This window comes from Sinocyclocheilus grahami, unplaced genomic scaffold (assembly GCF_001515645.1).
Source record: "Sinocyclocheilus grahami isolate Dianchi unplaced genomic scaffold, SAMN03320097.WGS_v1.1 scaffold280.1, whole genome shotgun sequence".
NCBI lineage: Eukaryota > Metazoa > Chordata > Actinopteri > Cypriniformes > Cyprinidae > Sinocyclocheilus > Sinocyclocheilus grahami.
In genome coordinates, this window is record NW_015505459.1 from 1,263,593 (window position 1) to 1,288,470 (window position 24,878).

The window sequence follows — 24,878 nt, forward strand, 5'->3', positions numbered from 1 at the left end:
GTAAATGATGACAGAACTATGTCTGAATTACAAATGTATGTCTTTCTGGCAGTTTATTAATATGGTTTCATAAGAGTTTGTCTTCTCTGCTCATGTGAGTTTACTAACAAGAGTATTATTCAAACAACAGATAGATTATAAAAAACCTGGTTTATAATGAAGCACTATAATAATATTGCTTTCTGTACATTTTAAGTTGTTTTATTAATTATTAATGTGTTTTACCTGTCTCCATGCATTACCAATATACCGATTGGTCTTTTAAATCAACAAAATCACTTATTTATTAAGGTTTGACGCATCAAAATTGTGATTTTATTATAACGTAATGCAATCATTTGTTCTCATGTTCTTTTTGAAAAATGCTCATGTATGATAAGATGAAATGTCATTTCATGTTGAGGGTTGTAAAAAAAAAAAACTGACTCTCCAATAATCAACACATTGCAAATCTCAATAAACTACTGGATTGCTTTTATAACAAAAAAAGACACTTTTTTTTTTTAGGGAATGAGTGACAAGAGAGTTGTTTAATATGGTCCTCTAATTATTATGAGATGTTAATCTTAAAGAGGTCATATCCTACACTTTTTTTTCATGCAATTTTTTTTCTCTCTAAAAAGTCCGCTTATGTTAGTCGCCAAATTGCTTCGTTTCAGTAAACTGTTGGCCTATGTCTACATCAAACTAATTTAATTAAAATAATTTATATATATTTTTATTTATTTATTTATTATGTATTACCTATATAACTGCCACTAAGACGAAAGAAGAAGAAGACGCGACGCGGAACCTTTGATCACAGCCGCTGTTTTCGGGCAGCGCGCTTCCTGACGGATTTTGCCTCAGTTTCCGGGGGACCGTGTTTCCGTGAGCACGCGCTGACGGAGTTTTTCTGTGTTCGATGTTTCGGGGTCGTTCTTTTTATTTTATTAGTAGCAAATAAATATCGCCACATAAACGTCTAAATAAAAGGGAATATTGTTAATCGGGATCCGTAGCGGCGTTGGAGATACATGTTTACGTGTGTCGTTCTTTCTGGATGATGGTAAGAGCGCGAGATTAGCGGTTAGCTTTAGCTTTAATCCTGAACACCAACACACAGTTAATAGCGATAATTGATATATTATTATCTTAAGTACTACTGCACTATGTACTTATTTTCTCCTGACTTGTATTAACGGTGTGTTTTACAGAGTGTCTGTGGTGTGTTTTGAGGTGAGGCCTCGTCAGTCAGATTGTGTTTACATGAAGCTCATACAATTAATAAGCAATTTTTAATCCCGTGTGGGATATTTTTGGACGCAGGGAGTGACCGTTGTACTGAAAACATCAGCATTACGCTACAGCACGAACACAACAGTACATTGGTAACGCATGAATCGCCCTCGATGGCTCTGCTGATGCGGTTGTTCGTGATGAACCTCGATAAACCCGACTCCACTACATCGCGCACATTGTGAGAAATGAAGCTGGTTGTCCAGTTTTGACATGTCGCTCACTCTCAGTGTCTCTCATGAACATTATGAAGTGAGGGTCAGATCGTTAGAGCACAGCAGAGATCATCAGACATCTGGAGAGGTCAGAGATGAGAAATCAGATTCATTTAGCAGTGAACTTGATGAAAAACGGGTAATAAATGCAGCATTAGTTTTAACTATCCTTTACGTACGTGTGTGTGTGTGTACACACACACACACACGTACGTAAAGGATAGTTCTTAAATTAATATTTCTATTCCACAAGGGAACATTAAATTGATCAAAAGTGACAAGTAAAAACATTTATGATGTTACAAAAAATATATATTTCAAATGAATGCATACAGTGGACGATTTTAATAGAAAAAGGTGATTAAAAATAATATTTTAATTATCACCTGTTCATGTCTTGTGTTCAACTTGATGAAAAACGGGTAATAAATGCAGCATTAGTTTTAACTATCCTTTACGTACGTGTGTGTGTGTGTACACACACACACACACGTACGTAAAGGATAGTTAAAACTAATGCTGCATTTATTACCCGTTTTTCATCAAGTTGAACACAAGACATGAACAGGTGATAATTAAAATATTATTTTTAATCACCTTTTTCTATTAAAATCGTCCACTGTATGCATTCATTTGAAATATATATTTTTTGTAACATCATAAATGTTTTTACTTGTCACTTTTGATCAATTTAATGTTCCCTTGTGGAATAGAAATATTAATTTAAGTTATTTTCTATTTACTTTTTTTAAATCATCCTTCCACCAAAACGTTTGCCTATATAAACAACATTACCATTTTCCTTGTGTTTTTGATTAAATTAATGCAATCTTTGTTAGAATATTATATTCTCTTTTCTTTTTTTTATCTTAAAGGGGTCATATGATGCTTTTTTTAAAGATCATTATTTTGTGTATTTGGTGTAACAGAATATGTTGACATGCTTCTAAATGCATCTACTTTCGGAAGGCCAAATAAAGTGCTTTTGCTTTCGCCTAGAAACACACAGCATCTCCCTGACATGCTGCTTCAACACTAACTGCGGTTACTGAAACCACGCCTTCTTTCTTTGCGTGCACATTTGGGCGCATTATGCAAATATTTCCACATAGTGAGGTAGATATGTGGGGGCGTGTTAAAACGAGCTGTTTTAGGGGGGGTGTGGCAGAGTCTTAACTTTGATAAAGAATATCTCTTTGGTTTTGACTTTAATCTTTGCAACTTCAGGGATCTTATCTATGCACAATCAGCTTGTAACACTCCGAAGAGAAAGGAAAACTTGAAATTGCATCATATGATCCCTTTAATTATTCCAAACATTTGGCAGCCACAAGTTGTTGCAATTATTTTCTGTTCATGAAAGATAATAGTTTTATCTATTTTCTCTATAATAGACAAATTAATGAATAATAATGTAATAATTTTTAATGCATAATAAATTAAAATATAAAACATTATTATGAACAGTTAAAACTAAATATAATCTAGTATATAATGTTTTATCTAATCAATTATTTTATCTATAATAGATAAGTAATTTTAAAAAATCTGTTATAGATAAGTGAAATATTTATATGATCTATTATTATTAAATGTTTGTGCTAGAAAATTACAGTTAATTCTAATTAGATTAGAGTGGATGTATAATATAATTACCATGTTCAGCTGTTCTGGTGTTTTGTAATTATTAACTGATTGAAAATCATCAAATCTGGGTCCAGATGTTCTGCTGTTCCGTCTGAGTAGATCACTGTAAGTCATGATCTAATGGCAGAATGCTGTTAGTTTGCTTGGTTGCAGCACCGGCTGCGGCTCAGAGCTCCTTGCGGAATCTTTTCTGTTCCTTGAGTTGTTGCCATGGATACAAGAAGGAATCCCCAGGATATAATGAACAGTAGATTCCATACAAGGAATGTTTATCCCAGGAAAAACTAGTGCTGCAGAATCGGCATCTGATAGCAGATTCCTGTTAGTTTTCTGTCAATTACTGATGCAGACTACACAAAAGAAACTCGTTTGCTCAAATGTGTCTAGCCCTACATGATTCCAACAGACTGTGTCTCTCTCTTTCTTGTTCCTCACAGGTTTCTTTCCTGTCTGTCGCTGTTCCCTGAGGGTCGCCCCTCCTCGCCCTCTCTCACTGCTTGACCCTATGGAGGAGTAGCTCTTGAGTGACAGGCACGAGAACCAATCAAACGTCAGGAGGAGCATCAGACACGCAGCCGAGAGGATGTCGTCATCTAACCGGACCCAGACCCCTCACGGTCTGAAGCAGATCGGGCTGGACCAGATCTGGGATGATCTGCGGGCGGGGATCCAGCAGGTGTACACCCGCCAGAGCATGGCCAAGTCACGCTACATGGAGCTCTACACGTATCCTCAATTGCTGTTTTATTCATAATTTACTTCAAAAAAACGTCCAGTGTCTGTTGTGTCCTTAACTTCCTGAATCTCAGTCATGTGTATAATTATTGCACTAGTGTGCATCAGTCGAATCAGGCCCGCGGTGCAGGTGCCCACCCGTCCAAACCTTCGAAGAAAACCCCCACACCTGGAGGAGCTCAGTTTGTGGGGCTGGAACTCTACAAGAGATTGAAGGAATTTCTGAAGAGCTACCTTACAAACTTACTAAAGGTACCTTACAAAAACAGAGTTATTGTCAGTGTTATTATTTGTGAAAGACGTTTCTTATGCTGGCCAAGGGTGAATTTATTTGATTAAAATACAGTAAAAAATTGTCATTTTGTGAAATATTTTTATTACTTAAAATAACTGTTTTTCTATTTGAGTATATATTAAGATGTAATTTATTCCTGTGTTGCAAAGCTGAATTTTCAGCATCATTACTCCAGTCTTCAGTGTCACATGATCCTTCAGAAATCATTCTAATACTGATATGGTACTCAAGAGACAATTATTATTATTATAATTGTCTGTTGAAAACATTTTTGTGGAAGCCATGATACATTTTCAGGATGAATAGAGTGTTGAGAAGAAAAATAATTTTTTTTGTAACATTATCACTTTTTATAAATTGAATGTGTCTGCTGAAAAAAGTAATAAAAAAATATTTTTGACCCCAAACTTACTGTACCAACTTACTATAGTAAACCTTTTGTAACCAAAAGTAATCAGTATCATTGAAATGCTATTATTGTTTGCATTATTTGTTAGAACCAGTTTTTATTTTCTGTTTGTGTTTTAATTTTTGTTCAACTTTAAATAATTTTGTGGTGTGTGTTTGCCATTTTTATTAGGGTTTGTTTTTTAATGTCTATTTTTAAAATAATTTTTCATTTAAGTTTTAGTTATTTTAATGCATCAGATTAAACTAAATGAGAAATGTATTGGCAAGTGGCTGAAATGTAATTTTTTTTTAATGGTTTTACTAGTATATTTACCTTACATATTTGTCTTGTTCATACCAGTGACCTAAATCTTTTTAAATCTATTCACCAAACTCAGATTTGTTTAGTGTTTCTGAACAGATGTCCTTTAGGATCCATTGTGAATAACTTGAGTCAGATTCACAGCATTTAACCCAAAAGATTCAGTCATGGGCATGGCACCATAAGTTGTTCATGACCAAAATGAGTCTATATTATTATTACTCATATTTATTCAATACAAGTTGTGTAATGAAGTCTATAAGCCCACTAAGAAACTCTTCAAGTAGTACTTAAGTACCATAAATATTTTGTCCAAAACTACTAAGCAGATGCTTTGTGAACAAGCTGTAGACCAGTTACAACAACTTCATTTAAGAACACTTGATTTGTTTAAACTCCCAGTGAACAGATTTCTTTGATTGTTGTCCTCAGGATGGAGAGGATCTGATGGACGAGAGCGTTCTGAAGTTCTACACACAGCAGTGGGAGGATTACAGGTTCTCCAGTAAAGTGCTCAATGGGATCTGTGCTTACCTCAACCGCCACTGGGTGCGCCGCGAGTGTGACGAGGGCCGGAAAGGGATCTATGAAATCTACTCTGTAAGCACTTCTTGCTTTTCTTTGGCATTACTGCACAATTTCAATTCATAAACAATAGCACATGTTTGTTGTGTGCGTGTGTTTTTCTAGCTTGCTCTGGTGACGTGGAGGGAGTGTTTGTTTCGGCCTCTGAATAAGCAGGTAAGATTGGAAACAGGAAAGACATCATATTTGACAAAGTGAGCATAACTCTAATAAATGTCTTTTTTGGTGCCTGTGTTCTTAGGTCACAAATGCAGTATTGAAGCTGATCGAGAAGGAGAGGAACGGAGAAACCATCAACACTCGACTCATCAGTGGAGTGGTCCAGTCCTATGGTGCGGCATCATTGACATCATGATGGATTTCATTACTCGTTGATGCATGACGTTTAGAAACAGTGCAGTTGCTCAGAAATGTTCCTCTCCATCTCTCGCAGTTGAGTTGGGTCTCAATGAGGACGATGCCTTCGCTAAAGGTCCCACTCTGTCCGTCTACAAGGAATACTTTGAGACTCAGTTCCTGGCAGACACTGAACGGTTTTACACGAGGGAAAGCACAGAGTTCCTGCAACAGAATCCTGTTACTGAGTACATGAAGAAGGTGCGGCCAAAATAGCTTAACATTTGAAAAAACAAAAGTGACTCAAATTTATTTTATTCCAAAATTATTATTATATAGGTTAATATTACTGTTATTATTTAAAGCTTGCTCTGGTGACGTGGAGGGAGTGTTTGTTTCGGCCTCTGAATAAGCAGGTAAGATTGGAAACAGGAAAGACATCATATTTGACAAAGTGAGCATAACTCTAATAAATGTCTTTTTTGGTGCCTGTGTTCTTAGGTCACAAATGCAGTATTGAAGCTGATCGAGAAGGAGAGGAACGGAGAAACCATCAACACTCGACTCATCAGTGGAGTGGTCCAGTCCTATGGTGCGGCATCATTGACATCATGATGGATTTCATTACTCGTTGATGCATGACGTTTAGAAACAGTGCAGTTGCTCAGAAATGTTCCTCTCCATCTCTCGCAGTTGAGTTGGGTCTCAATGAGGACGATGCCTTCGCTAAAGGTCCCACTCTGTCCGTCTACAAGGAATACTTTGAGACTCAGTTCCTGGCAGACACCGAACGGTTTTACACGAGGGAAAGCACAGAGTTCCTGCAACAGAATCCTGTTACTGAGTACATGAAGAAGGTGCGGCCAAAATAGCTTAACATTTGAAAAAACAAAAGTGACTCAAATTCATTTTATTCCAAAATTATTATTATATAGGTTAATATTACTGTTATTATTTAACATGACATTAGTACATAACAAATGTAATTAACATATATTTCTTCATTGTGATCATTTGGTTTGAAAAGAAACGGGACAGAATATCAAGAGAATTTTTAACTGGATTTTTACTGCATATTATATCTGCTTGCCTTTAATGGCTCTTTGGTCTAAATGATTGTGGGTTTGATTAAAAACAAAGAAATATGTATTATTTAATTTGAAGTAATTGATAGATTTATTCAGCAGTTATGCATTAAATTGAACAAAAGTGACAGAAAAGATATATATATATATATATTATAAATGCTGTTCTTTTTAACTTTATATTCATTAAGGAATCCTGAAAAAAATATATCACGGTTTTCACAATTGTTTTTAACATAATGCTAATACTTGTTTCTTGAGCAGCAAATCAGCATATTAGAAAAGTAATGATGCTGAAAATTCAGTTTTGCATCACAGGAATAAATTACATTTAAAAATGTTCTCAAATTGAAAACAGTTATTTCAAATTGTAATATTTCACTGTTTTTACTGTATTTCGATCATATAAATGCAGCCTTGGCGAGCATAAGAGACCTCTTTCAAAAACCTTTACAAATCTTGCTGAACCCAAACTTTTGGTTATTAGTGTATGTTAACGTCATAAAAAGTCTGCAACTTTTATTTTATTATTTATTATTTTGTTTACCTGTTTGGCCCCATCCTAGTGTGAAGTTGAAGTGTTGATCTGTGTGTTTTGCAGGCTGAGGCGCGTTTGCTGGAGGAGCAGAGGAGAGTGCAGGTTTACCTTCATGAGAGCACACAGGACGAGCTGGCCAGGAAATGTGAGCAGGTTCTCATCGAGAAGCACCTGGAGATCTTCCACACCGAGTTCCAGAACCTTCTGGACGCAGACAAGAATGAAGGTGTGAACCACAGTGATATCTCAATGTCTGTTCATCTATACATGAGTCCTTCACATTGAAATCTCAACCACGATTTATTTTTTCTCCCTGTGTAGATCTTGGTCGCATGTACAATCTTGTGTCACGGATCACTGATGGATTGGGAGAACTAAAGAAACTTCTGGAAACGCACATTTATAATCAAGGCTTGGCAGCCATCGAGAAATGTGGGGAGTCTGCTCTCAATGTGAGTCTGTTGTACATCATGCTGTCTAGCTTCAAGCTCATCATGCTTTAGATCTGATCTTTGTTTTAACCGCTATGAATTTTGTGATGTGCTTTTAGGACCCCAAAATGTACGTCCAGACAATTCTGGATGTCCACAAAAAGTACAATGCCCTGGTGATGTCGGCGTTCAACAATGATGCTGGTTTTGTGGCTGCTCTTGACAAGGTATGGCCATCTTTTCGTCTTTTCGTCTTATCAGTTCTGTTTAGTCAAGATTGAATTAGTTCAACTGTTCCTGTAATATTATCTGTTTAACCTGATTTAACCTCTAAAGTTATTGCATGTCTGTGGGCCGGTATCCTAATTCCTTTTCTCTCACAAGCTGCTTTTTTTATTGTCTCAAAAAGCATAAGTATAAAAACATACTTATTAATTGAAATAAACATTTATTTACTGAAATATATATATATATATATATATATATATAAACTACTGTTATTTTAGTATCACTGATATATACTATTATAGTTTTTATTAATATTTACTATTATTGATTCAGTTTTTTATTTTGACGTTTTCTGTTTAGTTAAAATGTTTGTGATTCTGTTGTGTGTTTTTGTTTGTCATTTTTCGTTTTTTCGTGTCTATGTAGGTTTTTTTTTAATTTTTTAATTAGTTTTAGCTATTTTAGTACATCAAGTTAAACTTAATTAAAATGAGAAATACTGCTTTGGCAACTAGCTGAAAAGTTTTTTTGATTTTATTTTAGTTAACGTCTATTTTAAAAAGACAAAAACAACAAAAATCCCAAAACGTTAACTAAAATTAAAGCGGAAAAACTGCAAATCTAAAAATAAAATCTAATTCAAAATAAACTATAATGGTAGAATTTGTTTCTGGTATGCAAAAGATTGCACTACATTAATTAATGCACTACATTAATTTTCTAATAGTAATATGCATCCATTTTTTTCATGTAGATAGCATTTTTAATTTAGATTATTTCTTTTTTTTTCATGTCTAGTGAGGAATAATAAATGCATATTTTTCTTATAAAAATGAACCCTATCTTTAGAACAATGATTTGGTAGCTTTTGGATATTGAAAGTATTCATACATGTCATTTCTCTGTTCAGGCTTGTGGGCGCTTCATCAATAATAACGCTGTTACAAAGATGGTTCAGTCCTCCAGCAAATCTCCTGAACTGCTGGCCAGATACTGCGACTCTCTGCTCAAGAAGAGGTGTGTGTTTAGGTTTCTCTGTCTGTTGGCATACACTGTAAATGTGTTATTTAATCCCTGTGCTGAATCCAAAGCTCTGTCTGATATTTCAGCTCCAAAAACCCAGAGGAGGCAGAACTTGAAGACACTCTGAATCAAGTGGTGCGTTTTTACAAAACTTTGCACTTTCACAGCAATTTTTGCAAGATTTAACATAATGTCTGTATTGATTTTTTTTGTAGATGGTGGTGTTTAAGTATATTGAGGACAAGGACGTGTTCCAGAAGTTCTATGCAAAGATGCTGGCCAAGCGTCTGGTCCATCAGAACAGCGCCAGCGACGACGCAGAGGCCAGCATGATCTCCAAACTAAAGGTGCGGCAGTTCTTCCACAGCTTAGGAAAATATAAACCTCTGTTTAAATGATCCATAAAGCTTGCAGTTCTTAAAATGAGCACTGGATGCAATGTTTCATTCTTGCTCGCATCTCTGATTTTCTACTTCAGGAGCAAAGAGTTGGAATCGTTTCAGTGAATCACTTCACTGTCTGATTCAACAATTCATATGTGATCAGCAATGTTCACTTAACCCTTTAACTGTCACCCGTCCCCTCTGTGGGACGCCTAAGTTTACATCACTATATTACAATTAAATCCTAATCTAATCATGACAAACTATATATCGTTGGAAAGGTCTAAGACTCCTAAATAGATATTTTACCAATGCTTTCGTTAAAAATTATGTAGGAAAAGTAATAGATTAATTTATGACAAGACTGCACCTAAAAAATCTACATCATAACAGGAGTTCTGACCTTTGTCAAAAAAAGCCTTTTTCTCTATCATACTTTAGAAATCATCAGAAATTATATATCAATTGAAAGCTTTAAATCTCAAAATTCATCCTTTGAAACCCATTTTAAAATCAAACATTGCATTACCATGAAAATGGTACATCAATATCATGTTACAAAATGTTTTCGTTCATGAATTATACAAATTTAAGTTTGGATCGTGTGAGTGACAGTTAAAGGGTTAAGTTCTTGTGCTGCATTTACATTATTCATTTTTTTCTTGTCATTTAGTGAGAATCTATGAAAAACAAGTCTTGAATATTTATTTAAACTAGATTTTTTTTTATTGTATTTTACTTCTTGCCTTTTATTCGACAGTAGTATTTTCTCTATCAAATCCTTCTTTTACATTTACGCATTTGACAGATGCCTTTATCCAAAGCAGTGTTATTTTGCTATTATTTATATACTATTATAGTATTTATTAATCATTTTAATTAAATGATAATTTATTTTAATATTTTTAGTTTTAGTAATTTTGTTGTTTTGTCATTTTTATTATCTTTTAAAAAATATTTCTTTTTCATTTCTTTTTATTTTAGTTTTTAGTAATTTTAGTACTTTTATTTCATTTAGTTGCCAAGGCAACATTTCTTTTTTTTTTACGTTTACGTTTTTTCATCTAATGTTTCATTTTATTTTATCATTATTTTAATTAACGAAAACAATTTGTAATAGTTTTAGTTTTACCTAACAACGCTTGCAATCACATTATACATTTGATCAGTTTATCGGCATTCTCTGTTAATCAAACCCATGGCCTTGATGTTGCTAGCACCATACAAAGACCGTTCATAACAAATACATACTGATATTGATCTATTTCACCCAACCCTGGTGGTGTCCTTGTCCTTTTTGTAGTTTTTGTTCTGTCATCAGTAGTTGTGTCTAACACGGTTTGGTTTGTCATTTTCAGCAAGCGTGTGGGTTTGAATACACATCGAAACTCCAGCGCATGTTCCAGGACATTGGCGTCAGTAAAGACCTCAACGAACAGTTCAAGAAGCACCTCACAAACTCTGAACCTTTAGACCGTAAGGATGAGCTGCGCTCTTCTTTGCTGCTGTCATTTGTGGTTGAAGTACTTTACAAATGTTGTGTTGCTTTTAGTGGACTTCAGCATCCAGGTGTTGAGCTCGGGGTCGTGGCCCTTCCAGCAGTCCTGCACATTTGCTCTGCCATCTGAGGTAGTAAAACATATAGGCTTGTATGCAAATCACTTGTTCTTGGTCCTTCCAAGATTTTTGTAAATCCATGATCTGTCTTTTCGGACACAGTTGGAGAGGAGCTACCAAAGGTTCACAGCCTTCTATGCCAGCAGACACAGCGGCCGAAAGCTCACCTGGCTGTATCATCTGTCCAAAGGAGAACTGGTCACCAACTGCTTCAAAAACCGCTACACCTTACAGGTCTGACAAGAAACTGTGATGCATTTTATCAGGCTTCTTTGATGGAATAGAAAGTTCAAAAGAACAGCATTGTTATAAATGAACATAGCATGTTATAATAGAAACCTTTTGTAACATTATAAATGTCTTTACTGTCACTTTTGATCAGTTTAGTGTATCCTTGCTGAATAAAAGTATTAGTTTCATTCAGAAAAGGAATGTTGCTGACCGCGAACTTTTGAACGGTTGTGTGAATTCGCTAAATATACACTAACGGAGATATTAATTGTATTGGTATAATCCAATTATTAGTGCATGAATATTAATCAGACTTGTTGTGTGTTTCCTTACAGGCATCTACATTTCAGATGGCCATTCTACTGCAGTATAACACAGAAGACGTTTATACAGTCCAGCAGCTGACGGACAGCACACAGATCAAAATAGTAAGGAAACAAAAGAGGACTCTCTACAATAATGCTAAAACAAGATCCAGATATCAGTCAGATGTTGATTTTGCACACTAACAGAGCCTTTTTTGTGTATTTTAGGACATTTTGGTGCAGGTTTTGCAAATTTTATTGAAATCCAAGTTGCTGGTAAGCATTTTTTGTCCTTAATCAAAACAAACAAACAAAAAGATTCCTGCAAAATCATTATGAAGTAAAATTGACACATTTGAGCCTCTTTTCTCATAATATGTTTTATTTAAATATAATTAATAAACCTCTGAAACAACTTTCCCTTTCTGCTGATGTCATCAAGGCCATAAATAGTGTTAACCAATAGCCAAACAGCTATTTAGGTGTTATTTGGGTAATCCTCCTTGATCCACTCATACTCCATTTTGCTATGGAACCCCAACTATTTACAATACAATTAACTTTCTTTGGATTTTCCAATGGAAGACCTTCCTTATATTTTGTTTTGCTCTGAAAAACTACAATTTACAGACACAAAATGGGCTGTGACTGCCGTTTCATGTTGACTCAACACAGGCTAATATTTAGTGTAGTTGTGTATTTGAAGTTGTTTTCAGTTGTAATCATCAGTATGTGTCTTTGCAGTTTCTAGAGGACGAGAACGCAAACGTGGATGAAGTGGAATTCAAACCCGACACCCTCATAAAACTCTTCCTGGGCTATAAAAAGTAGGTCATCTGAGTGCATCTCGTCTTGCAAACAGTTCTGAATCTATATTTAATGTTTCACATTTTGTGCTTTAGAATGTAGCAGAGCAAATTAATTTGTGAATATTGATGGCTGAGGTATTTTCTCCCCAGTAAAAAACTAAGAGTGAACATTAACGTGCCAATGAAGACAGAGCAGAAACAGGAACAGGAAACGACCCATAAAAACATTGAAGAGGACAGGAAACTCCTGATTCAGGTATCATGTCCAAGTCTCCTATTCTCACCAAGGCTGAATGTATTTGATGAAAAATCCAGTAAAATCAATAATATTAAGGAATAATATTACAATTTAAAACAACTGTTTTCTATGTGAATATATGTTAAAATGTAATTTATTCCTGTGAAGCAAAGCTGAATTTTCAGCATAATTACTCCAGTCTCCAGTGTCACATGATCCTTCAAAAATCATTCTAATATACTGATTTGCTGCTCGAGAAACATTTCTGATTGTTAAAAACAGTTGTGCTGCTTAGTATTTTTGTGGTAACCATGATAAATTTTTACTTTTTCTGGATACTTTAATGAATAAATAATAGCATTTATTTTAAATAGTCTTTGGTAACATTATACATGTTTTACTGTCACTTTTGATCAATTTAATGTGTTCTTTTTTGCGGAATAAAAGTATTAATTTGTCACCAAAAAAAAAACATACATTCAGTAAATTGCAAAAAACAGTCTAAGTATTAGTTATGTGTGCTTGAAATAGCTTGCTATGTTTAAGTGGTCCTCTATGTGCAGGCGGCCATAGTGAGAATCATGAAGATGAGGAAGGTTCTGAAGCATCAGCAGCTTCTGGCCGAGGTTCTGAATCAGCTCTCATCCCGGTTCAAACCCAGAGTCCCTGTAATCAAGGTTGGTTGATCCTGATCTACAAATCTAGTCTGCTTAACAGTTTTTACAGGGTTTCTGTGAGTCTTAAAAAGTCTTAATTTGCCCTTCCTCAAGTTGAAGGACTTAAAGGGTCATTCACCCAAATTTTGGATAGTTCACCCAAAAAATTTTATTTATCTGCTTACCCCCAGGGCATCCAAGATGTAGGTGACTTTGTTTCTTCAGTAGAACACAAACTGAGATTTTGAACTCAAACCGTTGCAGTCTGTCAGTCATATAATGGCAGTCAATAGGCTCCACGGCTTTGAGAGTAAAAAAAAAACATACACAAACAAAACCAAATTAAACCCTGTGGCTCGTGACGATGCATTGAGGTCTTAAGACACAAAAAGATCTGTCTGTGCAAGAAACTGAACAGTATTTATATAATTTTTTACCTCTCATCCACCGCTATGTCCAACTGTCCTGAGCGCGTTCATAACATCTGTCGCGTGACGTGTGTACGTGCTCTGGCATAGTAGACATAGAAATATATATGTAGATGCCTCATTAGTGACCATTTCTATGGGCCCGCGATACGTTCCAAAATGGCGGGCGCGTCAACGTATCTGGAGCGGTCGAATAGGGCATCTATGATATTAGACTCATGTGCGGAAGCAATCTGTCACGCGTATACGTCACTCATTATTTACACAGTGCAGAGAGATTGTGGACGTGTTCACTGGCACTGCGATGATCTAGATATTTAGAAGTACAGGTCATCACAATGGAAGACGATTTTGATATAGCATCAGACATCGTGGAATTTTTTGCCAAACCGTATTAATTTGACATCACGTGCCGGATGTTGTGAACGCGCTCAGGACAGTTGGACATAGCGGTGGATCAGAGGTAAAAAAATTATATAAATACTGTTCAGTTTCTTGCACAGACAGATCGTTTCGTGTCTTAAGACCTCAATGTATCGTCACGAGCCGCAGGGTTTAATTTGGTTTTGTCTGTGTATGTTTTTTTTACTCTCAAAGCCGTGGAGCCCTTTGACTGCCATTATATGACTGACAGACTGCAACGGTTTGAGTTAAAAATCTCTGTTTGTGTTCTACTGAAGAAACAAAGTCACCTACATCTTGGATGCCCTGGAGGTAAGCAGATAAACATCAAATTTTCATTTTTGGGTGAACTATCCCTTTAATGTTGATGAATGCCCTGCAAAAAAGAAAATCTTCCTCAGTATTTTTCTTTTTCCAATACAAATATCTAAACATCTTTAAATCAAGATACATTTGCTTGAGATGTGAACTAAACATATATGAAGTCTTGTTCTCTAAGAAACCCCCAAAAATTGCTTATGCTCAAAATAAGAAAATATAACTGTCAAGGGTCAGTGAAAACTAGTTTTCTCTTTAAACTGATTTTTCTGAGCCCATTGACCGCTATTTGTTCGTTTTAATCATAAACTCACTTCATTTTGATTCATTCCTCAAAAAACAAGACTTTATATCTCAAGTAATTTTGCTTTTCGAGTAATGTATCTTGATTTATGAAACGTTTGTACTGAAAAATAACAAAAATACTGAGGAAGAACACTTATTTTTTGCAGGTACAGTAAAATTTATGGTTGGAAGTTGTTGTTTTTTTTACTTTCAAGTATTGGTAATACAGCCTAGACGTTCATATTTAGAGGCCATTTTGACGTATTGTTTCCTTCAATTTATTCATTAAACTTTCTTGACTTTCTCTTAAATTCACCATCATAAAACCTGCAGAAACCCTGTTTTACCAGCACAGAATAGCACTCGTATGTACTTTGGGTTGTTATGTTTTGCAGAAGTGCATTGACATCCTCATAGAGAAGGAATATCTGGAGCGGGTGGATGGAGAGAAGGACACCTACAGCTACTTGGCCTAAACATTTCTTCGCTCCTCTACGTCTTTACTGTCTGTCTGTCTCTCTCTCTCTCAATTTTTATTTTTTTTAAGTTGTCTCTCGGGTAATAAATATCATTCCTCTTGATGTTCGGCCTGTGTTGAGTTTAAAAAGCAGAAGGACTAACAGAAGAGGAGAGCGTGTGCGTGTCAGTGAATGCATTTGTGCAAGAGACGGACTTTACTGCTGCCCTGTATTATGGACAGACTGCATTGGAAATGTACATACAAACGGAGACCTCGAGCTTTAATCTCGCAAAATAAAAACCCAATCAGAAATAAATCCTACACATTAAGCATGTTATTGCCTATCAGCATTTAAATGAAGAAAAAAAAGAACAAAGATGCATTGAAATCTTAGCAATGAGAGGCTTCAGAGATGTTTTAAGAGAAGAAAGGAAATCATTTAGGAAAAAGGTGCAATTTTAGCTGCACGTCCCAGGAACGAACGAGTTGGACAGGTCTGTAGACGCGTTGTCTGCATTGTTACCTGCTACCAGAAAACCATTTGTATAGTGTGCTTCACTTTTTTTTAAATGTGTGTTAAATAAAAGAATTAAAAGTTTCTGTATGTATTTCTGATGCTGTGGAGTCACTACGTGAAGCAAAGAGCCTTAAGACAATGTTATGATTATGCAAATATAATCATGCATGTTTAGGACATCTGTTAGCCACTTTTCATGAACAGGGTACAAAATACAGCCTGAAACAACAAATGGTCATTGATATGTCAAGCTCCATCCTCATGAGGTCAAAATAAATATATAAACTGTGTTATATTAATATTTTATGAGGGTTATAATTTTACTTGCCGTGTTTGCATGCAGTTTCAAAAATATGATTTTTTTTTTTACTGCAATAAACAAATTTTTTTTGCTATATATAAAACAATAATAAAATCGAAAAAGTTGCAGGGTAAAACATTAAGTTGTAAAACTCAATAGCAGCTATCTAGTTAAAATGTTTTTGTTTTTTTATAATAAATATATATTTTTGTTAGGTTGAATGCATAGACTGTATAAATGGTTGGACCCAATTATGTTTTTAATTGGTTAATTAAAATATTTTTTTCTACAGTTAATATAACGTTAATTCAATAGATACAATTTTGATTGCTACGTTAAACATTTATAGCTACATTCATTTTGTGTTAGGCCTAATAATTTCGCTAACATGCCTTATTGATTAATTTATCAAACAAAACATTGGATTTGTGCCGCTGTTTTAAAAGAAATGTTACAGAAATATGTATATGTGTAGAAAGTACTAATAATCTCTATTTTGGTACCAATTGAGTAAGTTGTTCATAGGAGATTCGCTCCGACCGAATCATTGAATCAGTGAGTTGTGACTCGTCAAGAGCTGCAATCTGGTTCATTGGAAAGAATCGACTCAGAAGAATGATTCGTCGCGAATTCGTCGAAGTATTTCGGAGCGAGCCTCGTTTTCTTCAAATAACGTGGAACGGTGTTTTTATGAAACTTCGTAGAGTAAAAGTAAGATATTGTGGTTTAGAATGTAATAAAGTCTAAACTATATGGAAATACTCTGAAGTACAGTTATTTAAAAAATGTACTTCGTAGGTAGCCTATTGCGATAGCGTGAATAAGTATAGGCTACTTATATACTTTTTATATCCCCAAGTTATGTATTAAGGCAAAAGTACTTTTTGATCCACCAAATAAGGTGTCTGTACAACTGAAATTGTTATTCTTAAAGGGGTCATATGATGCGATTTCAAGTTTTCCTTTCTCTTTGGAGTGTTACAAGCTCTTGGTGCATAAAGAAGATCTGTAAAGTTGCAAAGACTAAAGTCTCAAATCCAAAGAGATATTCTTTATAAAAGTAAAGAGTCAGCCACGCCCCCCTAAAACGCCTCGTTCCAACACGCCCCCACATGTCTATGTCACTATGTGAGAAGATTTGCATAACGCCGCCCAAATATTCACGCAAAGAAAGAAGGCGTAACTTTTATTCTCGCTGTAGTATTGTTGCCGCCGCCGCCGCCATGTCGTGAAGACGCTGTGTGTTTCGTTGTGAAAGCGAAACTACTTTGTTTGGTTTTCCAAAAGAGGACGATATTGCTTCGTCATGCCTGGAGCTGATCCGTGCTGGTCGCTGAGGAAATACTTCAACTTCGCGCTGTGGATCGGCTTTCACTGTGGGCGAAGCGGAGTCCAGCCCGGGGTCGTCACATGTGGTTGCCGCAGGCATCACAGTATGGTGAGGGGCGTAACATTTCCGTCACACGCTTGAGGAATTCGTCCAATCACAATGCACTGGATAACTAGCCAATCAGAGCACACCTCGCTTTTCAGACCGATGAGCTTTGTAAAAATTGAGCGTTTCAGAAAGGCGAAATAGAGGAGAAACAGTAATATACAGTATGTGGAAAATAATGTGTTTTTTGAACCTTAAACCGCATTAAACACATTTCATTACACCAAATACACAAAATAATGTTCTTTTTAGCAGCATCATATGACCCCTTTAAGTGGGCAAATACGTCATTACGTCGACGTCATGGCGCATGTATATGATTGGCTGGCTCATTACCTTGCACAGGTGTGTGTGAGAGCCGTGTGTACCTGATGGAGCCCGGAGTTGAAGCTGCGCCCGCGGGCGTGCAAGTGCGCGATGAACTGTCCGAGAAATGTCAGAAGTTATTTCTGGAGTTTTTGGAAGAGTGAGTGCATTTGGTTGCAATACTTTTACACGAAGTGCTAAATGAACGTCACTTCTCAAATGGGTCTGATTCATTAGGTTTCAGGATAAAACCGGCGATGCTTTATATCTGTCCGACGCGCAGGAGCTGATCTGACCGGAGAGAAACACACTGACCGTGAGCTTCAGCAACATCGAGCACTACAACCAGCAGCTCGCCACCACCATTCAAGAGGAGTACTACAGGTGAACAGCCACAACAACTGGAGAAAAGATGCGCATCTCAAAGTTTGCCTCATTATAATAATATTTATTGTCCCAAAAACAGTTGATGTTCAAATTAGACCCGTAATTAAATACAAAAAATGCATGCATCATGAAACAAAAAATGCTTTCACTTGTTTTAATGAAATGATATATTATCTAGGACTATTCGTTAAAAATGGTAAATTCAACGACCCTACAAAAAAAAAACTAAAAAAAAACTAATGTTGACTTTCTGGAAGTAAGAATGTAGCCTACAATTTTGACAAAATAACAGTCAAAAAAAAGTTTAGTTAATGTATTACCATTGGCAAATAAAGTGTAAGTTAGCAGCTTTTAATTGTCATTTTGTCCATTATCATATACAATGGTAGTTTTTGAGCGTTTATGTCTGATTGGAAACTTATCATTTGGTGAATGAATAAATTGTCGGTTTGCTGCAGAGCTTAATTTCATATTTTCACTGCCATCTGTAATGGTTTTCCAGGGTTTATCAGCATCTCTGCCGAGCAGTTCGCCACTTTGCCAGAGATCATGGAAATATTCCACCGTCCAAAGAGTTTTATGTGGCTTTTTCAGACTTTCCATCTAGGCAAAAGTATGTATTTCAGTTCATCCACTCCAAAGTGCTCATATCATGCTTGTAATTAGGGCTGCAAAACGATTAATCATGATTAATCGATTCAAAATAAAAGTTTGTTTACATACTGTATGTGTATGGTGTATGTATATATAAATACATATTGTATAGCCTATATTTTAAAAGATAATTGGATGTATTTGGATGTAAAAACTTGTATATAGCCTAATTTATATTATATATTAATATTTATATATAAATCTTAACATTTTTTTCCTTAATGTATACATGTATGTGTGTTTATTTATTTATATATATATATATATATATATATATAGGTAATAAATATACACAGTGCACGCACATATAATATGTAAACAAACTTATATTTTGAATTGATTAATCGCGATTAATGGTTTTGCAGCCCTACTTGTAATATCATTTTATTTTTATCATTGTAATTTTTTTTAATTGCTCACTTTTTACATTTTGCACCCTCTTTTTGACCTTTATAATTTAACTGACATTTCTTTATATGTTAGACTATATTATAATATTCATGTGTATGTAAATTCTTCTGTTATGACTGACTGACCTGCATGTGAAACAAGTAAGGTCATTTGCTCTGTGCTGTCCAGGATCCGTGAGCTCTCCACCGCCCGCATCGGCTCTCTGGTACGCATCAGCGGTCAGGTGGTGCGAACCCACCCTGTGCACCCGGAGCTGGTCAGCGGCACCTTCCTCTGTCTGGACTGTCAGTCTGTCATCAAAGACGTGGAGCAGCAGTTCAAATACACACAGCCGACCATCTGCAAGAACCCTGTGTGTGCCAACCGCCGCCGATTCATGCTCGACACCAACAAGTGCCGCTTCGTTGACTTCCAGAAAGTAAGAATGTGGTGATTTTTAACAATTTCAGCTACAAAACATTCCGAAAGCATCCAATGTGGTAGTCCAAAGAAACTTATTTTTACAGATTTTATTTTATTTTTTTACTTTTTCCCCAATTTTAAGATTGCAGCTATGAAACTTTATGAAAACACCCAAAGTGATAGTCCAATTTTTTTTTTTAAATTTTATTAATTATTTTATTACCTTTGCCAAATAAGTAAAGCTTATGTAGGCAGCTTTTAGTGGCCATTTCCTTTAAGTGAAATTTTGCTCTTATAGCAAATGTGTAATTTAAAATTTTTAACTAAATGATACTGCTGATAATTTAAATATTTTTCATTTCTATCTGACAGGACACATATTTATTTACATGCATTAAGTGTTTTCTTAAATGGTTGAAATATATTAAATCTGACAATTTCCAGGTCTTGATCACATTATATGTGGAGTCTTTATTTATATGATAATATTTTGAAATTAAAGTTATGAATACCACTATTGTCTTTTTTTTAAAGCTGCTTTAGAGCTGAAATTTGTAACATTAAAACTGTTGTTTTCATTTTTTTATTACTGTAAAACTGCTTTGAAACCGTCTGTATTGCATAAAGCTCTCTATACATTATAGTGATGCACTGAAATTTAAGCATCTGGAAATATTTGCCTAAAATAGCAGCAACAACAACAAAAAAATAATATAATTTGTGCATGTTTAATACAGTCTTTCCTTATTTGCACATTATCTTTGCACGTTTATCTTTCTTGCCAAATGTTAATATGCTATACCATCTAAATATTGATTGGTGCTTTATGAATCTTCATGGATTTTTTTTTTCTTTCCTAAATGGACTGGTGTGTAATATGTGACCCTGGAGCACAAAACCAGTCTTAAGTCGCTGGGGTATATTTGTAGTAATAGCCAACAATACATTTTATGGGTCAAAATTATCGATTTCTTTTATGCCAAAAATCATTAGGACATTAAGTAAAGATCATGTTCCATGAAGATATTTTGTAAATTTCCTACTGTAAATATATCAAAACTTAATTTTTGATTAGTAATATGCATTGCTAAGAACTTCGTTTGGACAACTTTAAAGACGATTTTCTCAGTGTTTTGTTTTTTTTGCACCCTCAGATTCCAGATTTTCAAATAGTTGTTTCTCGGCCAAATATTGTCCCATCATAACAAACCATACATCAATGGATATCTTATTTATTCAGCTTTCAGATGATTTATAAATCTCAATTTAAAAAAAATTGACCCTTATGACTGGTTTTGTGGTCCTGGGTCACACATGTTGATCTGAGAAGTAATTGATCTTAAACCCTCTTGACTTCATCAGGTACGCATCCAGGAGACTCAGGCGGAGCTGCCGCGAGGCTCCATTCCTCGCAGTGTGGAGGTGATTCTGAGGGCGGAGGCCGTGGAAACCGCACAAGCAGGAGATCGCTGTGACTTCACCGGCACACTGATAGTTGTGCCTGATGTGTCCGCCATGGCGCTCGCTGGTACTGTTCAGTGTTTCTATTAATACGAGAGAGTGCCTATTGTGAGTAAATGCATTTTGAATAGTTTAAATATGACTTCTCATCTTTGTAGGCACGCGGGCAGAAACCAGCAGCAGGGTGACTGGGAAGGAGGGCTTTGAGGCTGATGGCATTCAGGGGCTCAAGGCTTTGGGTGTCCGAGAACTCTCCTACAGACTGGCCTTCCTGGCTAACTATGTGGCCCCAACCAACCCACGGGTGAGAGCCGTTTATCACAACACAAACTGTAACTGATATTTATTGCTTTGTATCTATAATATTCATGCATTTACTAGGCATTTGCTTTCAACTGATTAAAAAAAATCACCTGAACCTGAAAAAGAACCTGTTGCTCTGTTTTTTTTTTTTTATGTTATTTATTTATTTTTTTTACATTTTGTTCCTCTGCGTTCTCTTAGTTTGGAGGGAAGGAGCTTCGTCAGGAGGATCAGACAGCTGAGAGCGTGAAGAACCAGATGACCGTACAGGAATGGGAGAAAGTGTTTGAGATGAGCCAAGACAAGAATCTCTATCACAACCTCTGCACAAGTCTCTTCCCCACCATTCACGGTCAGATCTCAATGATCAGTGTTGTACATTGGTCACAGGATATACTATTCCCCATATTATGCAATGCTGAAGTAAGACTTTTTCTATCTATAGGTAAATAACTAGAAGAAAATATCAAATGCACAAACAGTGAAACTGTTTCTGCTACAAACCAATGATTGATGATTATAAACCAATTTATGATAAGTAATTCAAATAGTATGATAACAAATAACAGTTTGCAATTTCTTGGATTGCTTCACACATTCAAATTACAAATGTGACTCTGGACCACAAAACCTTAAGTGTCTTAAGTGTCAATTTTTCGAAATTGAGATTTATACATCATCTGAAAGATGAATAAATGAGCTTTCCACTGATGTATGGTTTGTATGTATGTATATTGTTAGGATTTGGACAATATTTGGCCGAGATACAACTATTTGAAAATATGGTATCTGAAGGTGCAAAAAAATCTAAATATTGAGAGAATCGCCTTTAAATTTGTCCAAATGAAGTCCTTAGCAATGCATATTACTAATCAAAAATGAAATTTTGATATGTTTACGGTAGGAAATTAGCAAAATATCTTCATGGAACATGATCTTTACTTAATATCCTAATGAGTTTTGGCATAAAAGAAAAATCTATCATTTTGACCCATACAATGTATCTTTGGCTATTGCTACAAATATATCCCAGCGACTTAAGACTGCTTTTGTGCTCCAGGGTCACAAATGACTGCAAATGTGCTTACATTTAAAAAAAAATAAGGTGGAGAGCAAATATATTAAGAGCACATTTAGTATCAAGTAAAGAAGATTTTCTTTATCACAACTGAAAATGAAGATAACCGTGAAAATAAAGCTATGTCTTCTATGTTTGTTTTTCAGGGAATGATGAAATTAAACGTGGGATTCTGCTGATGTTATTTGGTGGTGTTGCCAAGACGACCATGGAGGGAACGTCTTTACGTGGCGACATCAACGTGTGCATCGTTGGAGACCCGAGTACATCTAAAAGCCAATTTCTCAAGTAAATCAAATGCGCGAGAAACATTTTGCTGACAGTTTAAATGTAAAATACAGATGACTGAAGTGTCTGACGGCTGGATTGGGATGTATTTGTGTGTTTTCTCTCAGGCATGTGGAGGATTTCGCCCCCAGAGCGGTGTACACCAGCGGTAAAGCCAGCAGTGCCGCAGGTCTGACCGCTGCTGTGGTCAAAGATGAGGAGTCGCATGAGTTCGTCATTGAAGCAGGAGCCCTCATGTTGGCCGATAATGTATATGATCTATTGCTGTTAATGGTAATAGATAATATGCATGAGTAAATTGTGTAGCCCTACAAACAAGCACAGCAAACCTGGATTCATTTTTAATAAAATTTTAAATTCACAATTTTTATCAGAAAAATCACAATTTGATTGTCCGTCAAGCCCCCCCCCCAGCTCTATAAGCAACCACCCAGAACATCTCTGAAATATGATGGCCCAGCATATTTAATGTCTATTTTATGTCTGTAGGGGGTTTGTTGTATTGATGAATTTGACAAGATGGACCTTAAGGACCAGGTGGCCATTCATGAAGCCATGGAGCAGCAGACCATCTCCATCACAAAGGCGGGCGTTAAGGTGCGTGTCTTTCTCTTATATAATATTGTCTATTAATTCCGTAATCCACCTTGTCTGACCTGTATGTGTGTTCAAGGCCACTCTGAACGCTCGCACCTCCATCCTGGCTGCTGCAAACCCCATAGATGGCAGATACAACCGCGCCAAGTCTCTCAAACAGAACGTCAACATGTCAGCACCTATCATGTCCAGATTTGATCTCTTCTTCATACTGGTGGATGAATGCAATGAGGTAAGATCTTTCAGCATTTCAGTTCTTAAAATCTGGGGTCATATTTATATTTTTTTGGAAAGAAATGAATGCCTTTATTCAGCAAAGATTCATTAAATTGTTCAAAATTGACAGTAAAGACCTTCATAATGTTACTAAGTATTTCTATTTCAAATAAATGCTGTTCTTTTGAAATTTCTGTTTATGAAAGAATCCTGAAAAAAAGAAACTATCATGGTTTCCACAAAAATATGACTGTTGTCAGTATTGAGAATGAGAAGAAATGTTTCCTGAGCAGCAAATCAGCATATTAAATTTGTCAAAAATCTCAGTATAATCTATCTCTACTGTAGCAGTAAAAAAAATAAGCTTTATTTGTTTGCAGATGCCGCCTACTGGCAATTAAGTGTGTCTTAATTGTCCAAATGCTTTGTGCCACTCTAGTCTGTCACAAAAGTATCACTTTACCAGCAATGGTTTCATTTTAGGGGGGCGTGGCAGAGTCTTAACTTTGATAAAGAATATCTCTTTGGTTTTGAGACTTTAGTCTTTGCAACTTCAGGGATCTTATCTATGCACAATCAGCTTGTAACACTCCAAAGAGAAAGGAAAACTTGAAATCGCATCATATGACCCCTTTAAAGTGACTGTTCAACTTACTGGTTGGCGATTTTCTTCGTTAATTTTGGAATTAATTTTGATCTCGAATGATTCCAGGCACCAGGTTGTGTAGATCTAGTTAAAGTTATAAAGAGCATACACTGAACGATGAAATAAACATGTATAATCTGCTTTTTTTTTAACCTGCTATATTTGTGTTTTTAGTGGACGAGGAGTCATCTCTGAAGAAAAGTGAGCTCATTAACTGGTACCTGAAGGAAATGGAGAGTGAAATTGATTCTGAAGCTGAACTCGTCGCCAAGAAGAATCTCATCGAGAAAGTGCTATACAGACTCATCCATTATGTTAGTTGAACTCGTTAATCAGCATGCATCGTTTACTTGAACTGAAGCAGGATAACATGCCTGCAATGTTTTCTTTTTAAGGATCATATCATCATAGAGCTGACTAAAACAGGGCTGAAGAAGATCAGTGAGGATGGAGATGAGCCCGTCGTGGAGGAAGATCCGTTCCTGGTGGTGAATCCCAATTATATACTGGAAGACTAGTCAAGCTGGCTTTAAAAACCTTGATCATTTTTACCTACTGATGCTTCTATGGTCTTAAATCATGACTAATGTAATGTGCAGCATTTTTGATTGATGAATCAGAAAAAAATAAACGGTG

The 24,878-nt window shown here is 35.8% G+C and overlaps 2 protein-coding genes across 2 annotated transcripts; both read left to right on the top strand.

Moving 5' to 3' along the window:
* The first annotated feature begins 785 nt into the window (after positions 1–785).
* cul1a (cullin 1a) lies at positions 786–16,023 on the top strand. Its single transcript, XM_016292051.1, has 22 exons — positions 786–1,048; positions 3,578–3,866; positions 3,950–4,127; positions 5,315–5,482; positions 5,573–5,623; positions 5,709–5,799; positions 5,901–6,064; positions 7,490–7,652; positions 7,748–7,878; positions 7,977–8,084; positions 8,996–9,102; positions 9,195–9,243; positions 9,324–9,455; positions 10,850–10,967; positions 11,044–11,120; positions 11,211–11,342; positions 11,675–11,767; positions 11,873–11,920; positions 12,389–12,471; positions 12,604–12,709; positions 13,255–13,368; positions 15,176–16,023. The coding sequence occupies exons 2-22, from the start codon at positions 3,724–3,726 to the stop codon at positions 15,254–15,256; spliced, it is 2,337 nt and encodes a 778-aa protein (XP_016147537.1). The 5' UTR covers positions 786–1,048; positions 3,578–3,723; the 3' UTR covers positions 15,257–16,023.
* Positions 1,679–24,878, top strand: mcm6l (MCM6 minichromosome maintenance deficient 6, like). Its single transcript, XM_016292098.1, is given in 15 exon segments — positions 1,679–1,684; positions 17,839–17,959; positions 18,037–18,183; positions 18,689–18,799; positions 19,420–19,669; positions 21,016–21,181; positions 21,273–21,418; positions 21,619–21,769; positions 22,642–22,783; positions 22,891–23,032; positions 23,273–23,380; positions 23,457–23,612; positions 24,309–24,315; positions 24,417–24,556; positions 24,638–24,878. Coding segments are annotated over 14 exon segments (1,884 nt in total). The 5' UTR covers positions 1,679–1,684; positions 17,839–17,864; the 3' UTR covers positions 24,761–24,878.